The sequence below is a fragment of the Acipenser ruthenus genome, chromosome 24, assembly GCF_902713425.1.
Source record: "Acipenser ruthenus chromosome 24, fAciRut3.2 maternal haplotype, whole genome shotgun sequence".
NCBI lineage: Eukaryota > Metazoa > Chordata > Actinopteri > Acipenseriformes > Acipenseridae > Acipenser > Acipenser ruthenus.
Window position 1 is genome coordinate 1,478,008 of NC_081212.1, and position 13,013 is coordinate 1,491,020.

The 13,013-nt window shown below is 41.5% G+C and overlaps 1 protein-coding gene across 1 annotated transcript; it reads right to left on the reverse strand.

The window, feature by feature from the left end:
- Positions 1–537: 537 nt before the first annotated feature.
- LOC117429769 (FMR1-interacting protein NUFIP2-like) lies at positions 538–12,797 on the reverse strand. The gene is made up of 4 exons (XM_058997892.1): positions 12,480–12,797; positions 8,649–10,349; positions 6,034–6,066; positions 538–5,523 (listed from the first exon to the last, which is right to left on the reverse strand). The coding sequence occupies exons 1-4, from the start codon at positions 12,616–12,618 to the stop codon at positions 5,471–5,473; spliced, it is 1,926 nt and encodes a 641-aa protein (XP_058853875.1). The 5' UTR covers positions 12,619–12,797; the 3' UTR covers positions 538–5,470.
- Positions 12,798–13,013: the final 216 nt, after the last annotated feature.

A 13,013-nucleotide genomic window follows, 5' to 3' on the forward strand; every position in this document is an offset into this window, starting at 1 on the left:
TTAGAGGTGGGTGGGTGGAAATCCAGCTATTTGTTTGATGGGAGGGGGGCTCTACAAATACCTGCAAACAAACTGAACCACACTTAATTACAACAAGTACGGAAACTCACTCAACATACAGCACTTGAAGGGCCCCTGGGGGAGATCTTTAAAGTAGCAGCTTCAGATCTCTAGTGTCACACAGCCCGGTCCCCAACCCACCCTGCCCCTGCAAACAGGCCAATGCAGAAATCACAGAGGTACTGATTACACTGGAGCCAAGCCTCCAGCTTCCAGGCTGTCACACTGCAGCAGTGCAAGTTTAACTAAAGCACCAGGTAAATACTTTTGTGTCAAAGAAAAAAATCATACATTTCCAGTAGAAAACTGATCTGCATCTATATATATATATATTACACACACACACACTTTTTTAAGGTGATGCAAAAGCCTCAATCAATCAGTGAATACAATCGTGTTTGCACAAACAGACCAACCAAAAAAGTTAAAATAAAATTAAAACAAATGCAAAAACACTAAAAAATCTCTTCAAAACAATTTAAATAGGTTTTGATTTTAATGAACGCTTTATTTTGAAATTTTAAAAGGACATGTGAAATGTGTAAAAGCATGGTAGAACACACACTCGATCTCTTAAATATTTTTCCCCCTCAAACATTCAGGTGAACACTTTTACAACAGTCTCACTACCGTGGCTGTCTCCTGCGCTCCACGTACAGTATAGAGGCAATTATTTATTTATTTAAACACATCCTAATTTTATACAGCTTCCAAACTAATTTCACTGCCCAGCATCATAGAGAACAGTTCTAAAGTGTGATGTTCAGAACGCAGACACACTTCGGCACAGCAGGCAAATACAAACGCTGGGACAGCGCTATTGGTTCAGAAGCAATGCTCCAGTTGACACAACAATGTTTAAAAAGACTACGTGGAGCGCAAGACGAGCAGCAGCAAGTAGCAAGAATGCGGTCTCGCAGAATAGAAGGTCAGTTTGTTTTCTCTCCTCCCATTCGTTAAACAGATTGTGCACCAAAAAAAATAAAAAATAAAAAATAAGTATGCTGTGCATTGGATCTCAGTCAAGTCAAATTATTCAGACACATCAGCATTCAGGTTACACAATTACCAGTTACCAACCAGTTAGCTGAAATAATAATAATACATTTTAACCTAAAAAGAAATGCGACTCACTAGATTATATTCAAGAAGGAGGATATATTACTAACACACACATTATATATATATATATATATATATATATATATAATTTTCAATTCCAGGTTGTAAGACAGACCTGCATCTGTTTGGTTTCATGTATGGCAACCCCAAACAGCATGGTGTAGTTCCACCCAGTGTTCATTTACCTGCGAGTTAGCTTATTCTTGAGCTGGATTCACTGCCCTGGGATGCTCTGCATGAAGAGGGCTACAGAAAAGCAAACTGCATTGCACTGTATTGTATCGAGTCTCTTTTGAAGACAACTTGATATAAAAATATAATAATAATAATAATAATAATGATGATGATGATTTCATTCAAAAACGTACAATTTTAAATGACACAGAGTGAAACTACAGGGTGCATTTTTGGAGTTTCCCCCCCCAAAACAAACCCTATTGAACCCAGGTCTACAGTTACAAGAACAGCATGAAACTGCTTCAATTAAAATAGAATAAAAACACACGCAGGAGCGCAAACTGGCAATCGTTACCTGCTAAGATCACGATAACATTATCCAAACGTAACAAAAGAAAAAATTCAGACCAGGCCTCCACATTATTATCACTTGCCTGCCTACTGCTTCTCAGTCCAACAGTCACCAGATGTCAAGAGCTGAAGCATCAAATTAAATTGATTAAAAAATACAAAAATCAGGCAATAGCTTAATCAGGGTTACAGATAAAGAGGATCCCTGCACTGCAACTATGATCTCAATTAATTAATTAGTCACACCTGAGCTAATCAGACACTAGCAGCCACTGACTGGTGGCTAATTAAACACTAGTAAAGTCTGGAATGGCTTGAACTTCTTGATTACTCTATCTGTCAATTCAAAACCAACATCAGCTGGTGAATAGCAGGTGGACATGTGCCAACAGGGAGCCCTACAGACCCTCGCCAACTGGCTCCCAACTCTGGCTCTCAACACCCATTCCAGGGCAGGTTTTGTATAAAAACAGGTTCATTGAACTGGCCAAGCAATCAATCGACTATTCAGGACTTAGCTGGATAAAGTCCTGGACTGGAACGGACCTCAAGGACTGGAGTGGACCTCAAGGACTGGAGTTGGAAGCCGCTGTACTAACGGAATGCCCCGAGCAGGCAGGCTCTGTGGCTGGTAACCCGGGGGGGATATGGGAAGGCTGCGCTCCCGTCAACTACATGCAGACAAACAACAACAGCAACACTACTCCTGTAACTCCTAGGACAACTGCAGGACGCCACGCTGTTCCAAAACAGGGACAACTGCAGGACGCCACGCTGTTCCAAAACAGGGACAACTGCAGGACGCCACGCTGTTCCAAAACAGGGACAACTGCAGGACGCCACGCTGTTCCAAAACAGGGACAACTGCAGGACGCCACGCTGTTCCACAGCAGGGACAACTGCAGGACGCCACGCTGTTCCAAAACAGGGACAACTGCAGGACGCCACGCTGTTCCAAAACAGGGACAACTGCAGGACGGAAATAACTTGCTTAGTTGTGCCGTTTTGAAAGATTACACTTGGAAAACAACTTGCTGTTGAACAGTAAGCGCTCTGCGAATCAAAACATGGCACGAAATATAACAGGATTTTCCGAACACCAGGAAACGTATGCCCCAGGCGATCATACAGAGTTCACACATCAAACATTCCATTTGTTTTGTTGTTTAAATGCACCTCCATTCAAAAAATAAAATTTAAAAAAGTGTGCCTGAATTTGGTTTTACGCTACATTAATTGAAAAAAAGATTAATTTGTTACACCTATATCAATTAACACAATTTAGCATTGTTTTTCTTAAATACATTAGTTAGTCATAAACAAACTGCAATTGAAACACACACATTTGTTTAAATAAGTGCTCATTGGAGAATTGCGTGAGGACGAGACAGCGAGAGTAAGAAAAAAAGAAACAAAAATAATTAGGCGTGAATATACAATACAAAAGAATTCGTCATTATCCCAGGGCAGTGAAGGGTTAACCCTTTTTAAATGCCAGATCAGCCTAGAAAAATAGGGGAAAATGGCTAGCGATCCAAACACAACCTGAACATGCTGGCCGGGAGAGTATCTGGTTAACAAAGTACTTCACAGTGACATTTAAAAACAGTTCAGATTTCTATATTTATTTAAGCATCTATTCTTTTTTTTTTATTCCTGCTCCTCTAGTAATATGTTAATACATTTGGTGCTACGCAACTTCATTTCTTTTATTTATTTATTTTTAATAAATTTTAAAAAGAGAGCCTCCGATTAACACTAGCTAAAGCTTGTCTAATCGCGTGAAACACAGAATACTCAATGCGAACTCAAACAAGCTGAATCGCTCAAATTATTATTATTATTATTATTATTATTATTATTATTATTAGGGCAAGTAAACGTGGTGTTAAAAATCAGCAGACTGGGAGTCAAACATTTTTTGGCAAGAAAACTTCATACTGGTCTCTTCGTTGGAGAGATGGCTTTCCTAATTCTACCTGAGTGACTTATTCAAATCCTCCCAATTATCAACAGCTCACAGCCATTGCCAGCAGGGGTCAGTATTTTAGACCAATTTGCAACTAATACATAACGTTTACATATATATATATATTTATTATATTTTTCTCATTAGAATAAAGTGCTAATTGATTTTTTTTTTTTTTTTAATCTCTAGAAACAAACTATTAAAAAAAAAAAAAACACTATTGCCACTACTAATAATTATCTTCTCCCACAGAACATTCCCAACAAAAGAAAGAAGAATGGAGAAATAAAACCGAAAGGGAGAGACAAAGGGGGGGGGGCTGTAAATAATGTTTTCAAGTAATAACAGCTCTTCATAAACTTGAACCCTCCCTGTAACCTTTTTATAGTATTCAAGCTAGTGAGGTTTAGTTTTTATTAATTGCTCAATACCCTATTTCTTTCTATCTATTGCCACTAAAATGTGTCTTTTTGTAAAGCTCAGTTTTTTTTTGTTTTGTTACTGACGGCAAGCTGCTAAAAACACGCTGCATCACAAAGGAGGAGGCAGCAGGTTAAGGTGGTGCAGTAAATTCAAGTTTGTTTCGAAACGTAGCTTTGCTGACCGCTCACTGACCACTAGAATATGCTTTATAGTAAACTCTGGTTATCATGACTAAGACTGCTTGAAAATATTTAAACTAGTGATAAGTTGGTAAGGGCCCCACTTTTTTTTTTATGTAGTTTCCTTCCCTTCCCTAGAAAAGGGAAAAAGATGCACATTCAAATTTAAACACAAGTGTAACACAGAGCATCTACAGCAAAGCAGGGCTTTTTTTGTTGTTGTTCTAGATAATGGCGTAGAAAACAAACAGAATTGTGCATCAGAATGTGTTGTGTCACTTCATTTGCTTTCTCGCTCCTCTCCGGTAACTGCGACAGTGAACGAGGCTCTTCTCATTGGAGTTCAGTGCAGAGGAATGACACGTCACCGAATCAAGATGACCAGCAACGTTAGCATTATACTGAGCGACCTTCTATCCAAAATGACAATTAAGACAATTTCCTCTTCCTCCTCCTCCTCTGTTCCAAGGCTTAGTTTTTTGTTTTCAATCGCAGCAAGAGAGACAGGACGGCTAGACTCCTGCCACATTATCATCACATTTTGAAATCTATAAAACGTCAAGGCCTTTATAGATACATAAAAAAAAAAATAAAACATTCTATTTGCTCAACGTGACCGACCTTTTAATTATATTATGTTACTTTTTTTTTTTTAGGGGTCAAACTATATATATATATATATATATAATTATATAATAAAAAAATTAAAAGAGAAGAAGAGAGATGGAGCATCCCGTTTCGGCCGGACGGGTCGTCTCTCCACGAACCACCCAGACCCTCCTCTTGTGAAGTTGGATCAGCTCCCCGGGAGGAGCACTGCTGCCCCAGCAAGTACTTTCAGAACCACAAGTAACAGACCATCTGCTTCCACCACAAGCCCTTGCACTGGAACCAGAGCTCACGTATTTAAAAGTTAAAGCATTTCGTGCATGACTCCTTAAACCGTCTGAAGCGAGCTCAAGCCGGTGTGCTTGTCCTTTTGTTTTTAAATGCTTTGTGTGTGTGTGTGTGTCTTATTTTTTAAATGACACGTTGTAGTTTTTAGTATCTGTCGTGAGATTCCTCTTCTAGGTTCCACTGCACAGCTGAAGGAGTAACTTCCCAACACAGCTGTACTGCTGCAATAAGGTACAATAAAAAAAAACCAAAAAAAAAAAAAAAAACAGTCAAGTGTCTTCAGTCTTCAGCCTCATTGGTCTGGCAGGTCCAGGGCTTCATCGTAAGTGATTATTCTTTTTGGATCTGTAAGATAAAAAGAAATAAAATCAGAGTTTTACAGGGACAGCAATTAAAGAAGACTCCCACTGCGATCCATTCCTGGTTTTACTAGGAGTTTAATAAGGCACACCTGAGCTTGTTACCTATATACGGGGCTAATCCAGCTTCTAGTAATACCTGGAACACTATTATAGCCGCTGTGCAAGAGCAGTATTATAGCCGCTGTGCAATAGCAGTATTATAGCCGCTGTGCAATAGCAGTATTATAGCCGCTTTTGGTTTAGTATTACAGTGGAGACTGAATAGTCTACAACCCATGTACTGTATGGTGTTAATTTCCGAAATTGATTTTCCATTCATGCTGTTATTGATAATGCTTGAACATACACTGACTAACAAGTAAATGTTTCCATTGCCATCGTTTCATGTACCTGACAGCGAAACCCTGATGTGCCACAAAAAAGGCGTTGGAAAAGCATGACTCAGTAATTCCAAGTCCGTTATCTTTTGCTGCCAAGAAATTATACAACTTACCTTGTTTTTGCAAGTTCAAAATAAATTCCATTTCTGAAAAAAAAAAAAAAAAAGAGTTTTCAAAAACTGCTTTATTATGCAAAGCACAACTCAACATTTATTTTCTAGTAAAACCTAGCTGCTGAATTTAAAATCTTTCTGAAGCACGGTTAACGTTTGTCTACACTTGACAGAACTTCACAAGCATAAATTATAGGAAGATTGATCAGCATTGCTGGAGGGTGGCACTGCGGCTGAACACAATGCTTCACATGACAACCCCACAGGCTTTTCTATAAAAAGTGCGCTGAATTTAAGGTTAAAATCTATGACCAGGCATCAACAGATGGGAGCTAAAACAGCAACAAAAATAAAAAAATAACCTTGTGTCGTTTTAAAAAGCACAGCATGCTTTCAGACATGTTATATGGCAGTGCGGTCATGATTCCCATTGCGTTATACAGCGGAACACAAGCAGCACTACAGTCTGGTAACGATATTGAAGGGAAGTCAAGTATTTAAGCCTGGGCTTGGGGATTGCAAACCCAGAATGGGACTGGTTCCCCTAACCCAGAACCTGGGCAGCGGAACCCGTGCAAGAGTTCCACAGTGTCAGGGTCCCCTAGATCTGCACAGCACACCTAGAAGGAAGCGATCTGTACAAACGGTGCCCTAAACCCTGTATGCAGGTCAAGAGCCAGCTGTTCAGAAAAGCCTGCTGCATGGGATAGATCTGCACAAAATGCTGAGGATGTAGCCACTGCATTAGCAACTTCCCCCTTTCAAAGACATAATAAAGTCCATTATCTTCAGCTGAAAAACCAGTCTGCTCGCCCCAATCGCGCAGTCTCGAACTGTGAATCAAGCATTTAAAAAGGAGCGATTGCTACAGCTCAGGCAACCACGTGAACCATTTCAGACACTTTCTCAGACAGAATATTATTAATCAGGAACGCAAGCAAAGAACAGCCGACGGTGCAGAGAAGTCACGGTGCAAATGTTCTCAGAAACACACACGCAGCGAGAGAACTGTGCATGTTTATATCAGAACAAAACATATACGACAGCAAAAAAAAAAAAAAATCTGGAATCAGCTAAAAAGCTGAACCCGGCCTCATCCCCAATTTATTTCCGTTTCTTTTCAAACTAATCACTCAAAGAGACCTCCACCCGGTCCCACCCCATCTTTCTGCACATCTTGCAAACTCAAGGTCAAAAAAACATTTCCATGCCATGCTATACATATATATATATAAAAAAAAATAATAATAAACACACACATATCCTGCAGGAAATGACTGAGCATAAATTTTAAAAAATACAGATACCTATTTGCTGTTGTGTTTCTCTTAAAGTTTTAATAACCTTTTCAAATATGGGAAACAACCCTCCCTTCTTCGAGTAAGCTGCAGCAATGGGTGGTTATTCAAACTTGGTACAGTACACGGGAGAGAGATCAATGCGATAGAGCCCTTTGTCAGGGTTCCTTCACAGCAGTGTGTGCCGGTGCTCAGTGATCAGATGAAATCTGTCCGTTACCAGCGTCTAGCTCCTATGACTCTCTCAGCATGAAATACTCATGTAACTCTGTTGAGTATTTCAATTGAAAAAACAAATGCGAGTGTTTACTAGTGTCCCGACACACTGTACCTCAACCACAGCACGCAAAACACTCCTCTGGACCAGAGCGCCGAGAGGAAGGGAGCAACTGCGATCTACTAAAACTAGTAAGAAGTTAGCTGCAGGCGAGTCGCAGCACGCGAATGTTAAATACTATCTTGCTAGTTTAACGACGTGAAAATGATTTTTATTCCTCCACCACCTATTTCAAGTCAAAGCTAACATGCAATTAAAAACTAAAATCAGATTTCTTTGATTCACTTTAACTTTGTTCTTTCTTTCTGTAGGCTGTTTAGTTTTCCATTAGCTATTGTTCACCCTCCACTTTCAAAGTAGTTTGAATCTCATCTTGACTGCAGAGCAGTGCTGCACCAAGCACCAGTTCCCACTTGATAACTCAAACGCAAGTGAGCCAGGTCTAAAGAATACCACACTTTGCTTGACAGCTAGTCTATCCAACCGCCAGGGATTGTTGGCAGGCTGGCACCAATAAGAACTGAGCAGGAAGATTCCACTCTGGTCACAGACAATTCTAGAACACTTGTGAATACCGAGTACTGTAATATAGGAATAACATTTAAGTAGCAAGAAAGAAATAATAAGTATAAAAAAATTTATAAAAATAAAACTACAAGCCATTACTAAACTTTTAAAATATGTATCTGAAGGATGTTAAAGAAAAGCAGTCTAAGATGTAGGTTATTAGCCTTAGAAAGAATGATTAAATGACACGCTATCGGCTGCCAGCATGCAATTCAAACCATACAGAGACATAGTGGACGCAATACAGTTGCTCAAAATATAACGAGAGTGATGGTTCGTCATGATTATGCACAAATAAATAAAAGAAAGAAAGAAAGAAAAAATAAAATATATATAATTTAGAATCAGACCCCTTTCAAAGTCGAAAGATAATGTACAAGTACCATTTTTACTATCACCCTTCATGGACCCTCTCCTATTCTATGTTTTTGCAATGATGCCCCCCCCCCCAATCTTCTATAAAGAAGCATTACCTTTAGTGTGATAAATAACAGCAGTTTTAACATCAAATGCCCCCCAGCTGCCTCTTCTGTCTGAGCCTCTCTGGTATCTCTGTTCTTTGGCCAAGGCCAACATAGGGTTCGTCGGAGAAGCCTGAGGCGATTCAGCACCAAGGTCCATAGAAGAAGCAAACACTATCGCACCCGGGTTCACCGCCTCAATCGTCCTCTGTAATCCACCGTGCACCTCCAACGAGGAAGGGCCTCGCGCGCTGCCGGGTGCCGCTGGGCACGCTTTTAAAGCACTGCTAATTACTTGAGGGTTAGTCCGTTTCTCCAGTTCGTAAGCCTTTGGAAACGCCGGTCCTGAGGGAAGGAGATGTTGGGCACCCTGGGACACCGAAGCAGCAGCGCACTCCCCTTGAAAAGTCACCTCGCCGGCTTTGCTGCCCGCGGCAGACCGTCCGGCTCGCGCCTCGGGGACGGAGCTCGGCTCGTTGATGAAGGATAACCCCCACTGGTTCTGGAAAATGTCCCCCAGGTTTTGTTGATTTGTCTGTGCGGAGGCAGGCAGGTCCCCCGGGCTCACGCCGGGAAGCACGGGTTGCATATTTGAAGGATAGATGAAAAGGCTGGGTTTCTTTTGTTCGCCAGTGGCAGTGGAAGGAGGGGTGCTGCTGCTGTCGGGGGACAACGATACACTCCCGCCCCCTGGGAAGGAGGTCGTTAGGGTACTAGCAGCGGTGCTTAAAAAATGAAGCAGAGGCCCATCTCTGGAGAGCGGGCCGTTGGTAAAGCCGGCCGAAGCGACGGCTTTCATAGCGGACATGGGAACTTGGGCCAGTCTTCCAGGGACGTGAGAGAGGAATGCCTCCCCAGCTGCCTTGTTGAGGTTCTCTTTAACTTTGCTTGCATAACTTATCTTGGGAACAATTTTGGCGCTGCTGTTGTCCACAGGAAAGACTGGGGGCGGCTTGAATAAGGTCCACGAGTCGTCTTTAGTTGCCACGGAAGGCCTGGTTTTGTTCGGCCTGTCCTCCAGCTTTTTAGCAGCAGCAGCAGCAGCAGGGAGTTTAGCGTCCGAGTTCTTCCTCTGAATCTCAGCCATTGCTGTCGCTGGCTTGGCTCTCACTGCCCTGCCACTGGCCTCCAGCAACCTGTCTGCTTTCTCAACGCACTCTGGTTTACACAGTTCAGATTCTCGTTTTGTATGAAGGCCGCCACCGCCCTCCTCCTCCTCCTCCTCCTCCTCCTCCTCCTGCTGCATGGTTCTGTCCAGCGGCAGGGTCATGTTCTCCAAGCCTTTGGCGCTGTTATGCCTCGCTTTCCGTTTCTTGGGCGTGGTGTAGCCGGTCTCCGATCCGCTGCCATCGTTGTCCGCGGCAGGCTTGCCGGGGTAACCGTTTGTAATGCAACCGGAATTGAGAGCCACCACTCCGTTCAGAAGGGACACCGCCTCTATCTTGTCCATGGCTTTGCCCCCCCGAGGCTTGCTCTCAGAGGGCTTGTCATTCTTTCTATCCATACTGTTTTTATGATTGCAGTTGGCTTTGCTTCCCACTTTGAGGAGCAGGGAGCTGACCCGGACTGCTGGAGCGGTCTGTTTGGGTTTCAAGGTAGTGTCGAGGCGATGTGCGTTACCATTTCCTACGCCAGAGGAGAGCAGGCTGCTGGAGTCCTGAAGTTTAACAACCTTGTCTCTCTCTCCAGTGCTACAGTTTAGTTTTCCATTTCCTAAACAGATTATGAGAAAAAAAAAAACATTAGAAGGATGTAAAAAAATAGATGTAAGTCATCAGAAAGGTTGATAGAACAAATAAAATAGTATATTACGTGATTTATTTGGTTTCCCCCAAGCTATTAATAAAAGTAAACAAAATGGATCCAACATCATGGTTCGATTTAAATAAGACAACCTTATACATTGCCTTTTTTAATTAGAGATTAAAGATGAAATCGAGAAACCTTTAAAAATAAGACAGAAATGAAATACAGGATAAGCAAAAGCATGTATAGTGCTCATCTAGTGTAGGACGAAGCCAGTTTAATCTGGTTATGTGAAATCAATGCCAACAATCTGGTGCAGATAGATCAAAGACAGGTTAAAGCAACGGAAGGGGAGAGACTGAAATGCACAACAGAACAGTAACTTGCCCTCTCAGTAAAAGGATGACAACGTGCACCACATGATCCCAAACATTGATATCCCTGTTCCACTGCAGTTGTGAAACTTTTAACAGTTGTGTTTGGGGGGGAAGTGTTAGAGAAGTTAGCATGACTTTAGGAGTTCTACCTACATGATACACTGTAAGTTTGTTTTGTGTAAAAAAAAATAAAAGGTTCCGACAAACAGAAAATGTATTTATCGCAAAGCGTAACTGCCCTGCAATGCAGTGAATTTATTTTCCTGTCCACTGGTTAATGAATAACTAGCAGGAGATCGTTTGTGGGAGTCACAGTGTCAAAGGAACACCGACCCCATAATGGAACTTGAAAACTGCTTACTAACTCCACCTGACGGCGCATATTTTGCTCCCCAATGTACGTACATGAATGCAAAAAGGGACATTTTATTTGTTTAGACTTCAGAAAAAAAATCACACATTTGGGTCGCAAAAAGCGAATAACTTAATTAAAACGATTTATTACAGGAATGGCACACGAAAACGTTGTTATTCTAATCAAAAGCCGGGAGGCAGTTTCACAGTAAATTTAATTTCAACCTAATTTAAAATACGAGGACTCTGGTTTCTGTAAAAGGGCAGGTACGGCGCTGTATTGCTATATTTAAAGTAACCATCCACGGCTTTAATAACGGGGTCAGATACTGTCACTTTTGTCAGGTCATCCATTGCGTCTCTTTCTAGATCTTGCTGTCGTGGTCTGGGGCCAGCAAATAGAATAAATAAAAAATATATAATCGGTCTTTTTTTAGTATTATTATTATTATTATTTTTCCTCTAGTACTGTACTAGCAGTAAAACTTAACTAGGTCACCGAATTAAAAAATAATTTACACACAGTAAACATTAAGAAGTAGTTCGTTTTTGTATTTAACAAATTTCGTGTCACTTTTGGTTGAGAGGCAACAAGCAGACAAAAAAAAACACACACACCAAAGCAAACCTCATGTCTTGGCCTCCTCTCCGTTTAAAAACACGACACGTAAGACCTCTCCTTTGACAAATACACCGTGTCTAAATACATAGGACACATTTTAAATTTCAAAACAGTTTTGACACCCGCACAAAGACGATAGCAAAACCTTGCTTTCCGCTGCATAACATTAATGAAAGCAACAGGCCCGCCTAGCAATAATAATAATAATAATAATAATAATAATAATAAGGGCTGAGCTACTTCAAAAACACAGCGGCGGTGACACTACAACACAGCGCTGAAACGCTGGGCACCCATGTTACAATTAACAGACAATCTTTTAAAACGTGTAAGTTAAATCTGAGGGGAACCATGGCAGGAAAATTGAAAAATAAATAAAATACTTCATTTTTTTTTGGTCGCCCGGTGCTGGGAACTCCAACATGGCGGACAGGAAACTGTAGTCGCGAGCAGCCCAGCTCTCATGCATTCCAGCAGAGCCGGCTAGTAATAATAATTATAATAGAAATACTGACTGTGTCGACCAGAAAACGCGTTTAAATCCGCTTTTAATACAAATGACGCACAGTCCTAAAGGAGGAGGTGCACAAACCGAGTTGGAATCGGGTAAAATCGGAGCAACAAGGTCAATCTCCATAGTATTAATTGCTGTTCCACGCAAGCAGATTCAGTTTCCACTCAATTGCCTTGTCCCTGTTTTCTCTCTCTTCAATCTAAAAAAAAAAAAAAACTAAACCTGCCGACCTGTTTTCTTCGTGTGCGTTTCCTGGCGCTGGTACTGGCAATGGTTTTGTTCATGTTTCAGGGTTTTTTTGGGGCGGCCGTGGATTTTCTCTTCTCCATAGTGGCAGTGCAGCTCCTGCACATTGGACTGCTCCTCCATTGAAGTGAAAAAAAAAAAAAAAAAAAAAAAGGAAAGCTGAATCTGTGGCTCCAGTCAGCGCACTGAAAGGTCGCTGACTGAGCTCGAGTGGAGACTGCTGGGGCTGCCCAACCACACAAACCTAGCGGCTGAGAGAAGAGCCGCCGCTCCAACAGTATCTTTACTAATAATATGTGCTTCCGCCGCCTCGCATGCATTTAGGGTTGGGCTCAAACGTCAGCAAGCAGACTGTAAAACAAATAATAGTAATGCAAAAAAAAAAAAAACTGCTGGAGGTTTGCAAAAGCAGACTCTACTCCTGACTCCATTCTGCAAGAGTTTAAGGCAGCGTTACTGTAGCCATCAGTGTCACAGCTAGAATACAGAGCGCGCACACGTGTTGATCCTGCGGTTAA

Excerpts from the sequence above, each read along its gene's own strand:
- LOC117429769 (XM_058997892.1), bottom strand. The coding sequence starts at position 12,618 with ATGGAGGAGCAGTCCAATGTGCAGGAGCTGCACTGCCACTATGGAGAA. Across the intron at positions 10,350-12,479 it reads AACGCACACGAAGAAAACAG|GAAATGGAAAACTAAACTGT; the intron begins GTCGGCAGGTTT and ends TAATCTGTTTAG. Across the intron at positions 6,067-8,648 it reads TGTTATTTATCACACTAAAG|AAATGGAATTTATTTTGAAC; the intron begins GTAATGCTTCTT and ends TTTTTTTTTCAG.